The sequence below is a fragment of the Bos indicus genome, chromosome 3 (assembly GCF_029378745.1).
Source record: "Bos indicus isolate NIAB-ARS_2022 breed Sahiwal x Tharparkar chromosome 3, NIAB-ARS_B.indTharparkar_mat_pri_1.0, whole genome shotgun sequence".
NCBI classification, from domain to species: Eukaryota; Metazoa; Chordata; class Mammalia; order Artiodactyla; family Bovidae; genus Bos; species Bos indicus.
The window spans coordinates 16,729,353-16,752,510 of record NC_091762.1 but is presented as its reverse complement, the minus strand read 5'-3'; the positions used below and the strand labels follow the sequence as shown (position 1 = coordinate 16,752,510).

The 23,158-nt window shown below is 39.8% G+C and overlaps 1 protein-coding gene across 3 annotated transcripts in view; it reads right to left on the bottom strand.

Annotated features, from left to right (window-relative positions):
* The window catches only part of GATAD2B (GATA zinc finger domain containing 2B), a 37,168-nt gene that overhangs the window by 11,680 nt on the left and 2,330 nt on the right, over positions 1 to 23,158 (bottom strand). For 2 of the 3 annotated variants that reach the window (XM_019955053.2, XM_019955064.2), the window contains exon 2: positions 3,872 to 4,207. In XM_019955053.2, coding sequence (XP_019810612.2) covers positions 3,872 to 4,207 — 336 coding nt within the window. Of the gene's footprint in view, positions 1 to 3,871; positions 4,208 to 14,462; positions 17,815 to 23,158 lie in introns of those variants that run through there. The other variant, XM_070785645.1, reaches the window with a different exon arrangement.

The window sequence follows — 23,158 nt, the reverse complement described above, 5'->3', positions numbered from 1 at the left end:
GTCTTGAGGTTCAAGAAGGAAATGGTTAGCCTGACAGGGGAAGAAAGGCAAAGGCAGTAGAGCCTACTTGTCCACCCCAGGTACAAAGGACACGTTGCTAAGGGGGCATTATATCAGAATGATGATACTGGTAAGAACATGATCCTGGCTATCTGAAGATTTACAAGAAAGGAGGTTATGTGGCAACTCCAGTGAAGTCTGTCCTGTCAAGGGTAAACCAAAAGGCCAAAAGAAGGTACTGTTGTCAGTGGCTTGAGAGAATGGACAGTGCTAAGTATAATGTCTACAGCCTTCTGGAGGATTGAAACTCCACAATTAAATGTATGGGTCTTGTACCTACTTGCAAGTTCTACTTACCATCTTCCCTCAGGAAAAAAACTGTCTCTGAAATGACTCTGAAATCTAAACCTTTCACACTGGCTATGCCCTCTGGCCAATCCTAGTTATTAGACAACTATAGTTTTGATCTTTCTGGGGCTAGTCTTAAAAGCATCTTGTCCCTCTAAAATAAAAAATGGCACTCACTTTTTAACACCTAGATAACAAGAATCCTGAAAATTCTAACTGCCTGAGATTCCCAAGTCAATGACCATATCCTATAATTCTCTCTTGATTTCTTAATTCAGATATCTTCGCTGACTACTTTTTCGAAATCTACAGTGTAGTCAGGAGTGTGTAGGTCTAAAACAATGTATTCTTAGGTCTTACTTAAACTTGTAACTCAAACCTTTTATAACCACAGATCTTTAGTCCTGAGAGCCTCTTGACCATTTCTCAGGGGTTCTTGTCTCAGATGCCATTGGGACTTGGATGCCTTTTGAACAAGGCACCTTGGATGGTTGGGATAGGCATTCAATTCCTCAACAGGGTAAAACGGAGGTTACTAAAACAACCAAGCTTAGATGAGGAAATAAATTAGGAAGACAGTGATAATAATAACTATCTTGGGAATTACTAAATTCATCTGTATCACTTTATAACCACTGGTCACAGACACAAGCTGAAAATGTTGGGTTACAGAAAAAAGAAGTCACTAAAGGGAGAAACGAACCTTTTATACTCTAACCTCCAGTTCCTGGAGTAATGGTCAGGCCTAAACATACTGCATTTTTATTTATCATTTCTATAGTCCTTCATGCCCCACCCCCATCCCTAACATGAGTAAACAACTTTGAGGTCTGGTAGATTTCCCTTTCTTCTACATGATTCCCCAATGTTTACATCAACAGTCAGAAGCTCTTTCCATCCTGGCCTGGCTGGATACACACCTCACAAATTATTTCTAACCTAAGGAATTCTTCCTTGCTCAAATGAGTGCCACCGATTACTTAAGGACTATCCAGCAACAGAATAAGCAGAGACATTACAGTATGGAGATTTTGGAATTGAGAGACATTTATCAGGAAGCTGTATCTGAGAAAGGAGAAGGCAATGGCAACCCACTCCAGTATTCTTGCCTGAAAAATCCCATGGATGGAGGAGACTGGTGGGCTGCAGTCCATGGGGTCACTAAGAGTCGGACACGACTGAGCGACTTCACTTTCCCTTTTCACTTTCATGCATTGGAGGAGGAAATGGCAACCCTCTCCAGTGTTCTTGCCTGGAGAATCCCAGGGACGGCAGGGCCTGGTGGGCTGCTGTCTCTGAGGTTGCACAGAGTCGGACACGACTGAAGTGACTTAGCAGTAGCAGCAGTATCTGAGAAAACCCTAAATGATATTTTATTCCCAAATATAACTGATGTATATTACATAAACAGCACAGATAAGGAAAAGCCCAAGTCAAGTTTCATTCCTCAATTTGTTTTTTTTTTTACTTTTGACCTGGAACTCTAGCTTTTTCTTAAACTTTTCTGGGGACAGAAGTTATTTTGCTACTTTCCCAAACATACATATGATTTACAATACTTGCTGTTCTTAAGTATGCTGCTGCTGCTAAGTCGCTTCAGTCGTGTCCAACTCTGTGCAACCCCATAGACGGCAGCCCACCAGGCTCCCCAGTCCCTGGGATTCTCCAGGCAAGAACACTGGAGTGGGTTGCCATTTCCTTCTCCAATGCATGAAAATGAAAAGTGAAAGTGAAGTCACTCAGTCGTGTCTGACTCTTAGCGACCCCATGGACTGCAGCCTACCAGGCTCCTTGTCTATGGGATATTTCAGGCAAGAGTACTGGAGTGGGGTGCCATCGCCATCTCCATCTTAAGTGTGAAACCCTACCAATTAGATATTATTGAAAGCCAGACCTGCTGCTGCTATCACTTTGTAACTCAGACTGGCAGATTCTCAGAAACTATAAAACTCCTAATCTTTATCCAGGTAATAAAAACAAAACCAGAACTGCCATGTCTCGATAGCATTCCAAAACCTAAGCAGTGCTGGTTTCATGCATATCTTATTTCATGGATACCATAACTTGCACAATTGATGGCAAAAAAAAGATATTTAGGCAATTATGATATGGCTATCGTGTCAAGAGCCCTTCCTTCTTTCTGCTTTTAAAGTCCCTCCTCCTTTTATTCATATCAAAGAAACCACTGTGAGCAATCTATCAATCTTATTTCTTCTTACAAAAAGCTTGAGGCTAAGTGGAAATAGCTGTTAGTGTATCTGGTCTGGTGAAAGGGAAGAAGAACGACAGGATAGACAGGGCCTATTTTTTTTCATGCAGAATGGGGATCTAGGTGGTTTACATCAAGCCTCTTTTCTTGGAGAACATGAAGAACAGTTCCTAGTTTCCAAAGAATCAAGTTTCAAAGTTTCAAAAGTTCAATCCTCTAATAAAATTAAATGCAATGGGAGAGTTTTCAGGGTACTCTAACTTTCAACAGAATTTATCTGTGATATAGTATAATTCCAACAACACTGAGATCTTACTAAAATGTGTAACAATGTTTCTATGAAAAATACATTTTCAGTTCCAAATTTGGATGTAAGGAATCCACCTAACATTTCTCCTCTTCATTGACCCCAGTGAAGGAGGATTAGTCATTTGCTCCAGAAGGTTAAGGGTGACTATGGGGCAAGTGGATTACTCAGGTGCATTATCTCATTCATCTAGTTTTCTTTTTTTCTAAAAAGGTCTAAGGATTAGTCTATAATATTTTGCTGATACTACATATTGCTCCCCCAAATTTTTCTCTTCTTCCACAACCTCTACAGAACTTTTCTGATGTTTCCTAAGGGTTTTTAATGCTATTACCAAGAACATTGTTCCCCTATTGGGTGTGATTTAAAAAAAATAACTCTGGGACAATACTAAAAGTTACCATGAAAAGGTAGAGAAAGAAACCTAAGTAAGATTGTAACCATTCCTTGTTTCTTCTTTCTTGCTATGTGTATGTGAGAGCAAGCACAAGCATGAGTGTACTTGTATAAGTGAATGTGTATGCATGTTTGGGGTGTGGGGAATGTGGCACAAATGAAGTAAAAAATGCAGATGATTAGCACATGAAGAAGATAGAACACACAAGAAAAGAGAGGCCCATACTCTTTGAGGTAATAAAAGTTGGGTATCCATAATAAACAGATCCCAAAACTCCTGGGATGATCTGAAGAAATGACTGTTTTTGCCTCCTACAACAGTCTAAAATTAGAGCGTAAGTATATTAACTCACTTCTAGTTGGGGTACCAACTCTTACTGCCTCCTTGATCCAGAAATGGCTACTTTATCTTAAGGATAATAATTTTTAGAGGCACTTATTTTCATTTGGAAACAAGTGGAATTCCTGGTCAAGCCAGATGGCACAGATACACCTTCATTCAAGAAGCTTTAGGAAGAAAAACCCCTTCCTCTCATTGGAATCCATTCCTTTTTCATAGGCTTAGTTTATGAGAAGACCTTAACTATGGAGGCAGTTGAATCAAGCCATACCTCCGTCTGGCACTCATATCTACGGGTTCATCATTGATGTTTTCTTTGCCTGGCCTTCCAGCAGTCCTGCTGTCTCCATGAGGCCTGAGATTCCCATTAAGCTTCTCTTCATAGCCCTTGACTCCACTGCCATCTTGTTTAGTGGGTAACTCATGTGGCACCTCAAGATTTGCCAAATCCTTTCGTTTGAGCAGTGCCAACATTTTCAGACGTTCCATGGCCTCATGCCCCTCCATTTTGAGTCGTTTAGCCAGGACATCATCTCGCTCATCAGCTGGATCCAAGCTCCGCTTCAACAGATTCAGGCGAAGAGCATCCTCTGTCATTCTATCCATCCTATGGAAAGAAACATTCGAGTGCAATCAGAATAAAGTCCCTTAAATAGTCCACAAGGAAAGAATAATCACAGGCATATAAATGGAAGGTCAAAGTTAACTGAGCTAACGTTCTAACCCTATAGCTTCCTAGATGATCTGTATTAAAGGAGGTATCATCTCAACCTCAGCAGTGAAAGTAAACCTTCAAATGCCTTCCAGTAATTGAGGTTCTTACTGTACAGATGTCTGATACCAAAGACCATACTCACTGAGATAATCCATTAAGAGCCTACATCTCTCAAAAAAGTAAACATCCTTTTGTGACTGGTCTTTTGTGTATGCATGCTCAAAGTCAGAAGCTTTGGTTTTAACTCTCCTGCCAAATTCTTCTCATGGAAAAGACTCTTTTATGAACGGGAGGTTCCTCAGGTCACCCATGCATATCTTTAACTGGCCTATCTTACTTGATGGAGAAATATGAGAAAGATTAATTAGACAAAGGGCATCTAACAGGAACCCTCAGTTGTCTGGATACAGCAAGGGTCAGAGGGGCCCTCAAGTCTCTACAGATTCAGTATCTTAGGATACTTTGTTCAGCAAAGAACTCAGGCACATAGAAGATAGAAGGCACTACGTTCTTCACTCTCACAGCAAAATTATTACAGGCAAGCTACTTATCATTTTTCCTTCTCATTTTGATTTGTTACACTAACAAAATCTAGCTACAAAATTTCTCCAACACTTGCAAATCCAGGGTTACCTTCCTGGTAGGAAACAGCAATGTGACACTGGAAAGAAATCTCTGATGCATCAAAACACATGTTCAAACTGCTGTTTACTTTTACAGGTCAAGTACTTAAAAGTTACTTTACCTCCCCAAATCTCAATTTTCATCTGTAAAAGTGGGTACTCAGAAAAGCGTTCAGTAAAATTTAATTTCTATACCCTCAGGATATAACTTTCACACATAAGATACAAGATTCAGCTTGATAATTCACAGACTCAAATAGTAGGACAGAGCAGATTACCAATGTTAATTGGTGCTCTTACAAAGAAAAGTATGTGTGTGCTTGTGGCATTTTCCTTCCTGTAGTGCAGAGTAAAATATAACTCTTCTAATTATAATGAGGAAAAAGAGTAACCAACAAAAGAATTTCCAACAAAAGGAGACAGAACTTTTGGAGAACAGAGAGAAGTCAGAACTCAGACCTCTGAATTTTCAAGTCATGTTTCTTAACTCTCTTTTTCAAAGAACAGCCTTGTTGAGATATAATTCACATTTCATACAGTTCATCTATTTAAAGTGTATAATTAAGTGGCTTTTAGTATACCCAGAGTTGCGCAATGATCACCATAATCAGTTTTAGAATATTTTCATTATCTCCTCCTTAAAAAAAACCCCCATACCCATTAGCAAGTCATTCTCTTCCCCCTTTACCTTTATACCTCACTAATAGAATTTATCTCTAAACTTGCCTATTTTGGACTTTCATATAAGTGGAATCATACAATATGTAGTCTGATTGGCTTCTTTCACTTACCATTATGTTTTTCAGATTCATTCATGTAGCATATATCATTGCTTCATGTTTTTTATGGTCTAATGATATTCTATTGTATGGATATATATTTTGTTTATTCATTTATCAATTGATAGACATTTGGGTCTTTCCCCCACATTTTAATTTTATTGGCTGCGCTGTGTGGCATGCAGGATCCTAATTCCCTGACGAGAGATAGAACTCATGCCCCCCGAGGTGGAAGCACGGAGTCTTAACCACTGGCTCACTAGGAAGTCCCCTACTTTTTACTATTATGAATACTGCTATGAACTTCTGTACACACGTTTCTGTACGGACATGTCTTCAATTCTCTTGAATATATACCAACAAGTAGAATTGCTGGGTCCTATGGTATTTAACTTATATGCAGAGTATATCATGAGAAACGCTGGACTGGAAGAAACACAAGCTGGAATCAAGATTGCCGGGAGAAATATCAATAACCTCAGATATGCAGATGACACCACCCTTATGGCAGAAAGTGAAGAGGAACTCAAAAGCCTCTTGATGAAAGTGAAAGTGGAGAGTGAAAAAGTTGGCTTAAAGCTCAACATTCAGAAAACGAAGATCATGGCATCTGGTCCCATCACTTCATGGGAAATAGATGGGGAAACAGTGGAAACAGTGTCAGACTTTATTTTTCTGGGCTCCAAAATCACTGCAGATGGTGAGTGCAGCCATGAAATTAAAAGACGCTTACTCCTTGGAAGGAAGGTTATGACCAACCTAGATGGCATATTCAAAAGCAGAGACATTACTTTGCCAACAAAGGTCCGTCTAGTCAAGGCTATGGTTTTTCCAATGGTCATGTATGGATGTGAGAGTTGGACTGTGAAGAAGGCTGAGCGCCGAAGAATTGATGCTTTTGAACTGTGGTGTTGGAGAAAACTCTTGAGAGTCCCTTGGACTGCAAGGAGATCCAACCAGTCCATTCTGAAGGAGATCAGCCCTGGGATTTCTTTGGAAGGAATGATGCTAAAGCTGAAACTCCAGTACTTTGGCCACCTCATGCGAAGAGTTGACTCATTGGAAAAGACTGTGATGCTGGGAGGGATTGGGGGCAGGAGGAGAAGGGGACGACAGAAGATGAGATGGCTGGATGGCATCACTGACTCGATGGACGTGAGTCTGGGTGAACTCTGGGAGTTGGTGATGGACAGGGAGGCCTGGCGTGCTGCGATTCATGGGGTCGCAAAGAGTCGGACACGACTGAGCGACTGAACTGAACTGATGGTAACTCTCTTTTTAACATTTTGAAGAATTGTTAGGCTGTTTTTCCGAAGTGGCTGCACCATTTTACATTACCACCAGCAGAGTATAAGGGCTCCAATTTCTCCGTATCCTCTTAATTCTCTTTAAACAGCTTCAGATATGAAACATATTATAACACATAGAAACACTCATTAGCTGCAGGTTCCCCAAAGATTTATTTTGACATGTGTTATTTCTGAAGTGGTTTACCTCTTCAGAAAAACACCCCCAGATGGACTGACTGGAAAGTTAAATGAACATCAAAAAGTTAAGCCCTAATTGCACAGTAACAATGTCTTGGGTAACTTGATCAACACCTCATAGTGAGAGTATGATTGAGAATACCATGAGGAATTGCAAAAGGTAAAAAATCAACTAATTATACACCTAGGTGAAAAAAGTACTTCAGTAAAGTACACAGCAAAATATATGAATGTGTGTTAATACAGTAGACTGTTTTGAGATAAATTATATTTATGCGCACTGAGGGAATGACAAAATGATAAAATTCAACCACCTGGTGCTGGCTGGAAATTGGGATGCCATCATTAGCTTGGCTTCTTCAACTGATGGTTATACAAATAACTAAGTCAGTTCAAATAACTTCCCCTTTATTATAATGACATAAATGGGTACACCGCAAGTTGTGAGAAACCAGAACCAGATATTTGAATGTCTGAGGTAAGCAATCTTTCCCAACAGATGGCTTGACAACTCTGATTAAATTTTCCTTGCCCACTCTTGACTTTACTGACCCAATTGTATGTACTCACAGCCATGCCTGCCTCAAAATACAATGAGATATGGATGACTCTTTAAAACAACCAGATTAAATGAAGTCAGCCAGATAGAGAAGGATATAAGTATTTTACAGTTCCACTTATATGAGTTACCTAAGGCATATTCCCCCTGGAGGAGGGCATGGCAACCCACTCTAGTATTCTTGCCTGGAGAATCCCATGGATAAGAGGAACCTGGTGGGCCACAGCCCATAGGGTCAAGAAGAGTCAGACATGACTGAAGTGACTCAGCAAGGCATATTCAAGGAGACAAAGCAGAATAGAGGGTATCAGTGACTTGGGGTGGAGAGAAGGTAGTGAGGAGTTACTATTTAATGGGAACGTTGTCTCTGGGATGAAGAAAAAGTTCTTAAATGAATAGTAGTGACGGCTGCACAACACTGTGAAAGTAATAAAAACTGAATTCAACATTTAAAAATGGTTAAACTAGGGACTTCCCTGAGGTCCAGAGGCTAAGACTTTGTGCTTGCAAAGCAGGGGGCTCAGGTCTGATCCCTGGTCAGGGAACTAGATCCCACATGCTACTACTAACACCTGGTGTAGTCAAATAAATAAATCAGATAAAAAATAAATATTAAAAAAATAAAAACAAAAAAGGTTAAAACAGTAAATTTTATGTTATGTATAGCTTGCCACAACAAGGGAAAAAATCCAATTTAGTAAAAACAGATGAAAAAAGGCCATGAGTGGTATTTTCAGGGTGATGAAAATGTTCTAAAGCTAGATTGTAGTTATAGCCACAGAACTCTGTATATTTATTTTAAAGAAGAACCGCTGAATCATACACTTATACGCCAATAAAGCTGTAAAAATAATATTCAATGTGAGCTGAGTTAGTGCTAAGTTGCTTCAGTTGTGTTCCACTCTTTGCAACCCCATGGACTGTGGCCCACCAGGCTCCTTTGTCCATGGGCTTCTCCAGGCATGAATAATGGAGTGGGTTGCCATTTCCTGCTCCAATGTTAAGCTGGTCACACACAAATTCCTCTCCAAAAAGAAAAACAAAAATTCTGTAAAATGAATGTTGTATGTTGTCTTTTAACACCTAATCAAACTTTTCTGCTTTTTCCAGGCTTCAAATAATAACCATATTTCTTAAGTACCTACTTAAAAGCCAAACGTGTTACTAGACACTTTATCATGCTTCCTTATTTAAATCTCTTCACAAGTTACTAAGTGGTATTATCTCTACTTTAGAGGTGGAAAAAGTGTCAAATCAAGTATCCTAAGACTGGAAAGCTTTAGACAGTGAATCTAGAATTCCAAAGCATGTCTAGCTCACTTCAAAAATCTATTACAGGGCTTCCCTGGTGGCTCAATGGTAAAGAATCTGCCTGCCAATGTAGGAGACATGGGTTTGATCCCTGGTCTGGGAAGATCCCACATGCCATGGGCACTGCAACTAGAGTGTAGCCCCTGCTCTCCACAACTAGAGAAAAGCCCACACAGCAACAAAGACCTGGCACAGTCAAATATAAATAAGTAAAACTGAAAAAAAATCATCCACACTAAAAAAATCCTAATTTTACAGCTATTCCTCCCCACCCTGCCAAAAAAAAATCTATTATACAGTACATCTCCCTGCTCAGAGCAAAATAATCTTAAGAAGCAGTGTTGTGGATTCATGCATTTGCACATGTATCCAACCCATCCATCCCCCACAGACATTAAATATATACAATGTGCCAAGTTCTGGGTTAGGTACTAGAAGTAAAGGTGAAAAAAAGACCAGGTTACTGTCTTTAACAATTTCATTCTGACAGGAGACAGATGTGTATGTAACTAAAGTACTCAGATGTTACAAGAACTCATTATCTCTGCCTTTGCTATATCCTGCTTTTTCTTCCTCATACTGAATTCAATTCATCCAGAGGCAAAAGCTAGAAGCCTGGAAATCATCCTTAACTTTCCCAGACTCTTAAATCTAAGTCACTAAGTCCTATCAATTCTATTACCTTCCTCTCAATGAGAAAATTTAGCCATTCTCTTGTATAAGGGATGTTCCCAACACAGGGACTGAACCTGGGTCTCCTGCATTGCAGGCGGATTCTCTACCTTCTGAGCCACCAGGGAAGCCCCAATGAGAAAACAGGTAGTGCTGGCATGTTGCTATTGGCAGCCCTCTTGGTCATGAGGGAAGGCAGTCTGCAGATAAAGCAGATGCTGTGCACTGAAGAACATTGAGAGGAGAGCTAATCACATAGCTGTGCCACCAAATCAAACTACTCTGAAGCTAGTCCTATTAAACAGACCAACAAATTCCTTTCATGTTTAAGCCAGTATGAACTGGATTTTCTGTTACCTAAACTGAAAATATCCAACTGGATAGACAGCTCTGTCAGAAATGCTGAAATGAAATCACGGTGGAGATACCCAATAAACAGGTGAATATATGGTACACAAACAAGAGCACCAGAGTTCAGGCCAGAGCTGGGGATAAATATTTGAACAGGTAAAGAAGAAATTCTTTCATTATTATTTCATTATAACTGAAATAATGTATGGGGATGAATGAAACTGAATATACAGTCGGAGGAAGAGCCAAGGGTAGGGCTTGGGCAATACCTACATTTAAGGATTGGTTGGTCAGAGGAAACTAAGAGAGCTAAGGGAAAACTAGGAAAGCATGACACGTCAACAAATGAAAGAGTACCTGTGTCCAACAATTACAGCAGAAGAATGTCCAGCTTTAAATTCATTGCTAACTGTTGTAAAAAATAATGGCCAGATGGTGACACAGCTTTAGAGTCATGCTTGTCAAGTTTTCAACTCACTGTTACCCCCAAATCAAAATACAGGTCTGCAGTGAAGACTTTTAGAAGAGCTTGAAATGGAAGAGGAAGGAGGGTTAGAGGTGAGCAAAACGAATTAATATCTACTGAGTCGATTGCTATTTAGTAGGCAATATATAAGGCCCTGTATATGTATTTCCTCATTTAATCACATTAAAGTTTTTTTTAGTGAACTAAACATTATAGATTGGGCTTCCCTGAAAGCTCAGTTGGTAAAGAATCCACCTGCAATGCAGGAGACCCTGGTTCAATTCCTGGGTCGGGAAGATCCCCTGGAGAAGGGATATGGAGGAGGAAATGGCAACCCGCTCCAGTATTCTTGCCTAGAGAATCCCATGGACAGAGGAGGCTGGCAGACTACAGTCCATGGGGTCATGAAGAGTCAGACATGACTGCAGTGACTTGGCATGCATACAAACATTACAGATACTGTTGAAGCGCCCTGTGTAACTTTCCCACCAAACCATTCTACCCTCCCTTCTTCCCTCCTCAGAGAAAGGCATTATAGTGGATTTGTTATCATTCTAGTACATATATGAAAGAAAGTGAAAGTGAAGTAGCTCAGTCGTGTCCGACTCTTTGCGACCCCATGGACTGTAGCTTACCAGGCTTCTCAGTCCATGGGATTTTCCAGGCAAGAGTACTGCAGTGGGTTGCCATTTCCTTCTCCTGGGGATCTTCCTGACCCAGGGATCAAACCCAAGTCTCCCGCATTGTAGGCAGACGCTTTACCCTCTGAGCCACCAGGGAGAATATATAGTATAGTTTGTATATTTTATTTGTTTAGGATCTTAGTTCCCTGACGAGGACTCAAATCCAGGTCCCCTTAAGTGGAAGGGTGGGGTCCTAACCACTGGACCACCAGGGAATTCCTTAGTTTGTGTAATTTTAAAAGTAGTTCTTATATGTATCCTTTTTCATTTGCTTTTTTAATGCTTAATTTTTAATATTTAAAATTTATCCAAGTAAATATATGAAGCTCTAGTTAATTTGTTTTAACTGCTGTGTAGAATTCCATAGCAAAAAATACTTGATTTAGTAATGCTATCTCCAGTTCAGCATTTAGGCACCAATTTGTTGATGTTAAAACCAATGCTGTGATTTCCGCTTCTAGTCAAGATGGTGTAACACAGGCCAGATATGACCGCTCATCTGAAACAAAAAACCTCTAGACAAAACACCTGAAACAAAGTCTTCAAGACACTGGACATGAGGCTACCAAGGACAGTGATCCCAGAGGGACAGGACACAAATGCAATAAGCTCTGTAACTCACTTGGTCACTGCCACAGGAGCATTTCTAGGACACGATGCAGGGATGGGAAACGAGGAGAGCCAGGCAGACTCTTGAGTTGAAGAGATGGAGATGAGGGTGTAAGGGTACAGTGAGACAAAGACAGCTACATTTCAAAAAGGACAAAGTACCACAGAAGTTAAGAGCTGCTGAAAGATGGCTATCATAAAAAAGACAGGTGAAGTACTGGGCACGTAGAGAAAGTAGAATCTTCACACACTGCTGGTAGGAATGTAAAATGATACAGTCACTTTGGAAATTGCTTGGCAGTTCCTCACACAGTTAAACATAGAGTTACCATATAACACAGCAATTCCACTGCTAGGAGAACCAAAAAACATTATCTCTACACAAAGATCTGTACACGAGTGCTCATAGCAGCATTATTCATAATAGCTGAAAAGTGGAAACAACCCAAACGTCCATTAACTGATGAACAGATAAACAAAATGTGGTATATTCATACAATGATACACAGTCATTGTATAAACACTGTATAATAGCCATAAAAAGGAATGAAGTGCTGATACATGTTACAACATAGATGAACCCTGAAAACACTATCCTAGAGCAACTGAACTGAACTGAACTGAAGTAAAGGATGCCAGTCACAAAAGGCCCTATATTGTATGATTCCCTTTACATGAAAAGGCAAATCTATGGAAACAAAGTAGCCAGTGGTTGCCTAGAGCTGAGGAGAGGGGCAAAATAGAGAATGACTGCTAAGGGGTAGGTGTGTTCTGTTTGGAGTGATGAAAATGTTCTAATTTTAGATTGTGGTAACATTTGCACAACTCTGACTATACTAAAACCATTGAACTGTATATAAATGGGTGAATCTTATGGTATGTGAAATATATCTCAATAAAGATGTTTAAAAACACAAGGGATGATAACAAGAGCAGATTCGATTATTAAAGGAAAAAAAAAAGACTACTGAACCAGAAGATATGGCAATAAAAATTATCCAAAATTAAACAAAGAGAAAAAATTAAAAAAATAAAAGTCTCAGGGGACTAGAGGACAACTTGAAGCAGCCAAGTATACAGATTTAACTGGAGTCTCTCAAAGACTGGAGAGAGATGAAGCACACAGAAAAAAAAGTATGAAGAAATAATGGCCAAATGAATAAATGATGAAAACTCTAGGTCTACAAATCCAAGAATCTCAACAAACCCCAAGCATGAGAAACATGGGGGGAAAAAAGCCCACACCAAGGGACAGCATAATCAAATTGCTCAAAACTACTATAAACAGACTTCCCCGGTGGTCCAGTGGTTAAGAATTTGCCAATGCAGAGGACACAGGTTCAATTCCTGTTCTGAGAAGATTCCACATACCTTGGGGCAACTAAACCCCTGCATGGCTATGACTAAAACCTGCACATTTAGCGTCTACGCGCTGCAATACGAGAAGCCACAACAACGAGAAGCCTGCGCACAGAAACGAAGACCCAGTGTAGCCCCCCCCCCAAAAGAACCAAAAAGAACTACTACAAAATCTTGAAAGCAGCCAAAGTGAGAGAAGGAAAAGATATGTTTACGTGTAAAGACAAGGATAACATCAGATTTCTTGATGGAAACAATGCAAAAGAGAACACAGCAACATCTTTAAAATACTGAAAGAGAAAGTATCTGACAATCTAAAACACCATACCTGCAAAAAGTTCTTTTAAAAACAAAGATGAAATAAAGACTTTTTCAGTCTTTTAAAATTTCCTTTATCAATCTTCTCTTTTACAATTTATATTTATTTGTATCATAAAAGTTCCACTAGGACTTCCAGGATGACTTCCCTGGTCATTCAGCGGTAAAGAATCCATCTGCCAATGCAGGGGACATGGGTTCGATCCCTGGTCTAGGGATACTCCACATGCCTTGGGGCAACTAATCCTGGATGCCACCAACTACCGAGCCCCAGCTCTGGAGCCTGCAAGCTGCAAATACTGAGCCCGCACACCACAACTAATGCACCCAGGCACTCTAGAGCCTGTGCTCCACAACAAGAGAAGTCACCGCAGTGAGAAGCCCTCACATTGCAACTATAGGGCAGCCCAAGCTCACAGCGACTAGAGAAAGCCCTCCTGTAGCAACAAAGATCCAGTGAAGTGAAGTAAGTAAATACAATGTTTCTTAAAATTTCTTCTAATTATAGCCTCAAAGCTTATTTTGTCTGAAAACTATATACATAGTTCTGTTATATAGTAGGTAAGCAACAAGGATTTACTGTGTAGTACAGGAATTATATTCAATATCATATAATAAACTATAATGGAAAATAATCTGAATTACTCTGCATTACATCTGAAACAGCGTTATGAATCAATTATACTTCAATTTTTAGAAAAAGTATTATTAACTACAGTCACCATGCTATATGTCACATCTCCATGACTTATTTTATAATTGGAAGTTTGTAGCTTTTGATCCCCTCCCCTCATTTTTTGTCTCACTCCTCCCACCCCACGGGGCAACCACCAATCTGTCCTCTGCACCCAAGAGTTGGTGTTTTTGTTTTGTTTAGATTCAACGTATCAGTGAGATTATACAGCATTTATCTTTTTCTCTCTGACTTACTTCACTGAGCATAATGCCCGCAAGGTCCATCCATGTTGTCACAAATGGCAAGATTTCTTTTCACGGCTAATAATTCCATTTTGTGTGTGTGCATGTACACACACACAGCATTTTGTTTACCTATTCATCCACTGATGGACACTCAGGTTGCTTCCATGTCTTCACTATTGCAAATAATACTGCAAAAAACACGAGGGTGCATTATCTTTTCAAGTTAGTATTTTTGTTTCCTTTAGATAAATACCCAGAAGTGGAACTGCTGGATGATATGGTAGCTCTAGTTTCAATTTTTTTTTTTTTTTAGGAACCTCTATACTGTTTTTCAAAATGACTGCACCAATTTACCACCAACAGTACACAGGATTCCCATTTCCCATCCTCACCAATACTAACTTCTTGTCTTTTTGATAACAGCCATTATAACAAGTATGAGATAATATCTCACTGTGGTTTTGTTATTTCCCTGATGGTTAGTGATGCTGAACACCTTTTCACATACCTGTTGCCATCTATATGTCTTTTTCTTTTTCGGCCTTGAGGGATCTCAGTTCCCCAATCAGGGACTGAACTCATGCCACAGCAGTCAAAGCCTGGAATTCTAACCACTAGATTGGCCGGGAATTCCACATCTGTTTGTCTTCATGATCATTTATTCTTACTCTCCTTGACTAGTATCTACTCATACTCCTAATTCTAACTGTATGCATGCGCTTGGGTTCAATTGTGTACCTTTTCTCTATCTGCACTCACTCCCTACCCTACATAATCTTATATATTCCACATAATCTCATATATTCCTATAGCTTAAAAAAGCATCCATATGCTAATTCTCAAATTTATATTCCTAGACCTTATCCCTCCTCTAAAAATTTTTTTACATATATTCAACTGTCTAAATGATATCTTCATTTGGGTGTCTAACAGGCATTTTATGAACTTATGTCCACAACTGAATTCATGAACTCCTGGGATAAAAACTTTCTCTTCCCCTAGTGCTTTCCTCCTCAGTAAAGGACACCACCATTTAACCAACTGCTCACATCAAACTCCATGCAGTCATTCTTCATTCCTCTCACACCCTACATGCCTTCCTTCTGTAGATTCTGTCAGCACTCCTTTTTAGATATATTTCAAATTCAACCCCTTATCACCACTTTCATGTTATTATTCTGCTGCTGCTGCTAAGTCACTTCAGTCGTGTCCGACTCTGTGCGACCCTATAGACGGCAGCCTACCAGGCTCCTCCGTCTATGGGATTTTCCAGGCAAGAGTACTGGAGTGGGTAGTCCAAGCTATTGTCATCTCCTGCTCAGACTGCTGCAATTTTTTAAACTCCGCTTCTGCCCTTCTCAGTCTATGTTCCATAGAGAAATCAGAGGGCTCGCTCTAAAATTTAAGTGGTATCATATCTTGGCTCAAAATGCTTTAATGGCATCTGTGGTGGTTTACAAACACTGTCTCCCCAAATTCTTTCAAAGTCCTCACATCAAGAGGTGGTGGTGATGGGGATCTATGTTCCCTTCTTTTGAATCTAGGTGGGTTCATGACTGTTTCTATCTGTAGAATATAGCAAAAGTGATGCTGAGTGACTTCTGCCACTGGGTCAAAAAGCATTGCAGGTTTTGTCTTATTCTCTGGAACACTGAAGTCTGGAAACCTGAACTGCTTTCTGAGAAGTACCCCTTCCCAGAGGCTGTCATGGTGTGAAGAAGCAAAGCCTCAGGGAGAGGTCACATGTAGACACTTCAGTTGGCAGGTCTACTCTTCAAGTCATCTTAGCCCAGGCACCAGACATGTAAGTCAATGAGCCTTCAGATGATTCCAGACCCCAACTAATACCTCTTCCCCACTTCTGCAGCTTTCCAGCTGCAGCCCCAGACACTGTAAAGCAGAAACAAACCATCAGGGCTGGGCCAAATTTGAATGAATTCCTGACCCACAAAATCCAAAAGCACAAAAAACAGCTGTCTTAGGTTACTAAGTTTAGGGTAACTAATTTGTTATATATACAGCAATAGTAACCAGAAGAGCACTGCAAGTCTTTATCATAGTCTCTAAGGCCCTACATAATTTGGCCCACTATCTTTTGACTTTACATCTTCCAATACCCTCCCGCTGCTCCCTTTCCAGTCTGTTTAGTCTCCCTGTTCTCTCCTGTTAGCCATGTGGCTTGCTCCCTTATTTGCTTCATATCTCAGAAAGATTTTCCCTAATACATCTACTAGGGAAAACAACAACAAAAACAATTATCACCTTTCGTCATTCTTCTGTAACCCCTTAAAAAGTTTTCTTCTTCTTCTTGGTAATTATGACTACCTGGCATATTAGGCTTATATATTTTGGTCTGTTTCCCATCCACTAAAATATAAGCTCCATGGAATAGTTTTTTTTATTTTATTCAGTGCCTGGCCCATAATATGTACTAGATAATATAACTACCTGCTGAATAGAAGACCACTATCTTCACTTCTTAAGATATTCTAGTTAGTTCTTTTTTTCCAAATCTGTCTCTTCCAAAGTATTTTTTCTTTTCTTCTCAAATCTCTGTATTTAATAGTTTAAATACATTTATTTTATATAGTCAATGGCTCTATTCTCTGATGTTTTCAGTTCCTGCTGCTGCCTGTTGTATCTGTGACTTTTGTTCATAGTAAATGAATTGTTTCCTTGTGCTTTTTGTTATTTTTTAAGAGCAGCCTGTCTTCACTAGGACTTTATCTGTAAGAATCCTGTATGGTTTGGATTGTGGACCTGTTCCTCTAGAGCCGTTTTCATGTGCTTCTGCCAGCTACTGCAAGGATATATAAAGTGTTTTGAATAATTTTTTGTACTTATTTCTCAGCTTAGCGATCTCAGACAAAAATAATTTAAACTCATATGAGTTTGGTTCATACTTAAATTTTCAGGGGAGATTTCCACCCACCTCTAGTCAAAGCCTAGGTTGAGATAGAAAATTTTTGTTTCCTTGAACTAGGGGATGGAATTTGTTATGGTCACCTCCCTTCCCTGAACATGTGCCTTTAAGGATCCTGGCTTTCATAGGGGATTCTCACCTCTATTTCTGTTCCGTACAGGCCTAAAATGTTGTCTCTTGGACTCCTCGTGAGCATTAAAACCAAGTCTTTTAGGGACTTCCCTAGTGGTCCAGTGGTTCGGACTCCACGCTTCCACTGTAGGGGGCCTGGGCTCAATCCCTGGTTGGGGAACTAAGATTCTGCATGCCGCACGGCGCGGCTGCAAAAAAAAAAGCAAGTCTTTTGGTTACTGAAACTAGAAAAGCCCCCCAGAATTGCCACAGCATTAAGTCACATGCACACTGCTCATTTTTAGTTCCCTTTTATTTTTGGGGTCCCTGAGAATTTTCCTTACTTCTTTCAGTTCAGGTTACGTGTTTAAAAAAAAAAAGTTTATTCTACCCAGCATCACTAGGTGGTGTTTTGTAATGGAAGTGCAAACAGTTTTAGTAACATGGTATGCCATATTCCGGAGTCAAAAATGATGGTCTGAAAATTTTAAATTTATTTTCATAATAACTAGGCTCAGAGCAGAAAGGCTTCCCAGCTTACAATAAACAAAACAAGACCAAAGACTACTAACTGCAAAGAGAAAAACACAGCTTTACCAACAGAGAGATCCTGCTGTCACCTTAACCCATGCATCTAAATTGGCAGTGTAAACAGTGAATCAGGTATTATGTGCCTCTTAATGTGATGCAGTATGAAGATACAGCATCTCCCATGAAGTATTTTTCCAAAAACATATAAACTTTACATTGAAGTCCAGTTTACAGGACATACAGAGAATCAGAGAACAAGCTACATGATACCATACAGAAACGATCTGACAAATCTACAATGTAGAACATGCTGCAAATCAGCTAGTCTGGTTTCTTCAAAAGCTGACATTAAAAATGTGGTGGAGGAGAGGGCTGCAAACCATTCTAGATTAAGAGACACGAGAAGGCAATGGCACCCCACTCCAGCACTCTTGCCTGGAAAATCGCATGGACGGAGGAGCCTGGTGGGCTGCAGTCCATGGGGTCACGAAGAGTTGGACACGACTGAGCAAGTTCCCTTTCACTTTTCACTTTCATGCATTGTAGAAGGAATGGCAACCCACTCCAGTGTTCTTGCCTGGAGAATCCTAGGGGCAGGAGAGCCTGGTGGGCTGCCATCTATGGGGTCGCATAGAGTCGGACACAACTGAAGCGACTTAGCAGCAGCAGCAGCAGCAGCAAAGACATACCAAATACAAGGTATGATATTTGATTAGAGCTTGGTTTAAAAAGAAAATCTACAAAAGATATTCTGAGGAACAACTGGGGAAACTCCAAGTAGACTGGGCTTTAGATAGTATTAGGGAATTATTATTAATCTTGTTAGGTGTGATAATGGTACTATGGTTGAACAGAAAATTGTCCTTGTTTGGAGAAGCAACTATATTAATATGTTTTCTATGGCTGTTACAGTAAATTACCACAAACTAAGTGACTTAAACAGTACAAGTTTATTTTTTTTTAATATTTATTTACTTGTCTGGCTGTGTTGGGTCTTAGTTGCAGTACATGGGATCTTCGCTGTCTCATGCCAGACCCTTCATTGTGGTGTACAGACTCTCTAGTTACGGCATGCAGGCTCAGTAGTTGTGGTGCATGGGCTCAGCTGCTCCGTGACATGTGGGATCTTAGTTACCAGACCAGGGATGGAACCTGCGTCCCCTGCACAGCAAGGCAGATTCTCAATTACTGGATCCCCAGGAAGTCCCTGAACAGTACAAATTTATTATCCTACAGTCTGGAAGTCAAAAGTCTAAAATGGGCCTCACTGGACCAAATTCAGGTCATCAGCAAGGCTTCTTACATTCCTCCTGGAATTTCTAGAGCAGTATCTATTTTCTTGCCTTTTCTAGCTGACCACCTGGCTTTTCTTGGCTCATGGCCACTTCCCCATCTTCAAAGCCATCAATGTTGGGCCCAATCCTCATGTTGCCATAATTCTGACTTTCTTTTGCCTAAGATTTTCCATTTTTAAGAACCTTTGTGATTACACTGGGCCCACCTGGATAATCCAGAATAATATCCATATTTTAAGGTGAGCTTATTAACAACATTAATCCCATCTGCTGTCTTAACTCCACTTTGCCAAGAAACTGAATATATTCAATCATTCTGGGGATGAGGATGTGGACACCTTGGGGGAAGGGGCATTATTCTAACACTGCAATCTTCAGTATTAGGTGGGCCAAAATGTTCGTTCAGGTTCTTCCTACATCTTACAGAAATATCCATAAAAACTTTTTGACCAACCCAATATTTAGAGGTAAAGCCTAAAACTTACTTTGAAATGATTCAGCAAAAATATGCATGTTACGTATCAATAAAGCAAATATGGCAAAACATTGTTGACTCAAGATAGTAGTTACAGGACTTTCCTGGTGGTCCAGGGGTTAAGAATCCACCTTGCAATGTAGGGGGACGTGGGTTTGATCCCTGGTCTGGGACCTAAGACCCCCATATGCAGGAGAGCAACTGAGCCCATGTGTCACAACTACTGAGCCCACGCACCACAACTAGAAAGCCCTGGTGCCACAATTACTGAAGCTCACCCACTGCAACTAGAAAGTCCATGTGCCAAACAAAAGATCCCACGTGCAACTAACACCTGACCCAGCCGAAAAAAAGACAGACACATCAGATGAGAAATTTGGACTCCTCACTTCTTGCTTGTATATTTAAAAAAGAATAAACAGTATGTTTTATCAGTTCAGTTCAGTTCAGTTGCTCAGTCATGTCCGACTCTTTGTGACTCCATGGACTGCAACATGCCAGGCCTCCCCATCCATCACCAACTCCCGGAGTTCACTCAAACTCATGTCCATTGAGTTGGTGATGCCATCCAACCATCTCATCCTCTGTTGTCCTCTTCTCCTCCTGCCTTCAATCTTTCCCAGCATCAGGGTCTTTTTCAGTAAGTCAGTTCTTCACATCAGGTGGCCAAAGTATTGGAGCTTCAGCTTCAGTACTGTCCTTCCAATGAATATTCAGGACTGATTTCCTTTAGAATTGAATGGTTTGATCTCCTTGCAGTCCAAGGAATTCTCAAGAGTCTTCTCTAACACCACAGTTCAAAAGCATCAATTCTTCAGCACTCAACCTTCCTTATGGTCCAACTCTCACATCCATAAATGACTACTGGAAAAACCATAGCTTTGACTAGAGGGACCTTTGTTGGCAAAGCAATGTTTCTGCTTTTTAATATGCTGTCTATGTTGGTCAAAGCTTTTCTTCCAAGGAGCAAGCGTGTTTTAATTTCATGGCTGCAGACACCACCCACAGTGATTTTGGAGCCCAAGAAAATAAAGTTTGTCACTATTTCCATTGTTTCCCCATCTATTTGCCATGAAGTGATGGGGCCAGATGCCATGATCTCAGTTTTTTGAATGCTGAGTTTTAAGCCAGCTTTTTCATTCTCCTCTTTAACTTTCATCAAGAGGCTCTTCACTTCCTCTTCGCTTTCTGCCATAATGGTGGTATCATCTGCATATGTGAGGTTATTGATATTTCTCCCAGCAATCTTGATTCCAGCTTGTGCTTCATCCAGCCCGGCATTTATCTGCTTTCTAACTTTTTAGAAATAGAACTTAAAAATATATACATAGCTCTGGCTTGCCTTTGCTACCTTGCCTTGTCTTTGTGTTCTTTCTTAGAACAAAGATTCCCTTTTCAACCGTACACACTTAATAAAACTAGTTGCATATTAATAAAATACGTAAAGACTAGTCATCAAGTCTACTATATTCATCTATTCAGGTTCAAAAGTGGAGTGGTAAAAAGGAAGAAAAGAGCGATTTAGGGAGAGCTCAGACAACAGAATGCTATGGCGTTCAGAATGTGGCAGTCCTAGTAAACAAATCCTTATGAAAATTATAAACAAAAAGTGCAGAAACTATCATCTGTTCTTACATTTTAAAAGAGCGCAAATCCTGGTTTGCTTTCTACCACTGGGAGACATCAGCCACAGGTCTACCAAGACCTGTTCACCTGCAGATGTGTTGCTCTGCTGAATCACTCAGTCGTGTCTGTCTCTTTGTGACCCCATGGACTGTAGCCTGCCAGGCTCCTCTGTCCATGGGGATTCTCCAGGCAAGAATACTGGAGTGGGTTGCCATGCTCGCCTCCAGGGGATCTTCCCAACCCAGGGATCAAACTCAGATCGCCCACACTGCAGGTGGATGCTTCAGGTCTGAGCCACCAGAGAAGCCCAGATAATATGTTAAATATCTCCAAATGAGACAATCCAACAACACAGAAAAAAAGTTGATGAAATGAAAACCTCCATCTCAATGAAGGGATCAAGTGAAGATTCTCTTCAAATCAAACTGTTCTGAAGCATCTAGTATGTACACAGTAGTAAAAAATACAAGCAATTCGAGGATTAATTCAAGGATCATACAGTAATTGAGAAATCTGGAGATGTGTTTACCCTCAGAGAAAAAGTGACCTAGTAATACGAGTTTTAAAATGTGGATGACTTCAAGGATAGACTCTAGGTTTCAGACTAGATAGCTGGTTTCTTCCCCCTTCTTGCAAGATTCTTCTTGCTTCTGCCACACAAGTTACACAAATGTGAGGAGGAATCCTTTCCTCTATCAACCTTATTCTTTCTCTTGTATTCTGTATTTATAATAGATATCATTTTTTTAATTAAGTTAGAAACTCTGAAGTTATGTGAGATGACTCCTTCCTACTTCACTCATTCAAACAAGTAATTTTTTCATAGATTCTAATATACATATTTTTTCTCTATTTTAACCTCTGGTATCAGGGTGTATCTTATAACCAACAGCATTTGACAAGTGACAGTATTTCTTCTTTCTTATTGGTTTATAAACTATTGATACATCTTAAAATCAATGGCATCTTCACATGTGCAGCAACGTGGATGGACCTAGAGCTTCTCGTACTAAGTCAGACAGAAAAACACAAATATCATATGATATCACTTATATGTAGATTCTAATGTATGACACAAGTGAACTTATTTACAAAACAGAAACAGACTTACAGACACAGAGAACAAACACGGTTAACAAAGGGGAAAGGGGGTAAGGGAGGGATAGATTAGGAGCTTGGGATTAGCAGATACAAACTATTATACATAAAACAGATAAAGAAGGTACTGTTGTATAGCACAGGGAATTATATTCAGTATCCTGTAATAAACTATAATGGAATAGAATATGAAAAAAATACATTTTTATGTATAACTGAATCACTCTGCTGTATACCAGAATCACAAGAATGTAAATCATCTACACTTCAATTTAAAACCAAATATCAACAGCATCTTAGAGTCCATGAAATACAATATTTATGAAATGCCTAACATTTATTATTAGCATTTTTCTAGGCACTGAGGATACAACACTGAACAAAGTCTCTATCTTCATGGATTTCAATCCAGTGGGGAAAAGAAACAATGAACAAATTAACAACATGAATAGGTAAAGTAGAGAAAAGATCGCTGAAAAAAGTTAAGCATGAAAAGGAGATGGAATGTCAGATGGGAGGAAGAGACTATTCTTAAAAGCAGAATTAAAGTCCTATCTAAAAAGATAACATTTGTGCTAAATCCTAAATTAAGTGGAGAAGTGAGCTCTGCCTGTATCTGGAAGAGAATATAACAGGTAGAGAAAAA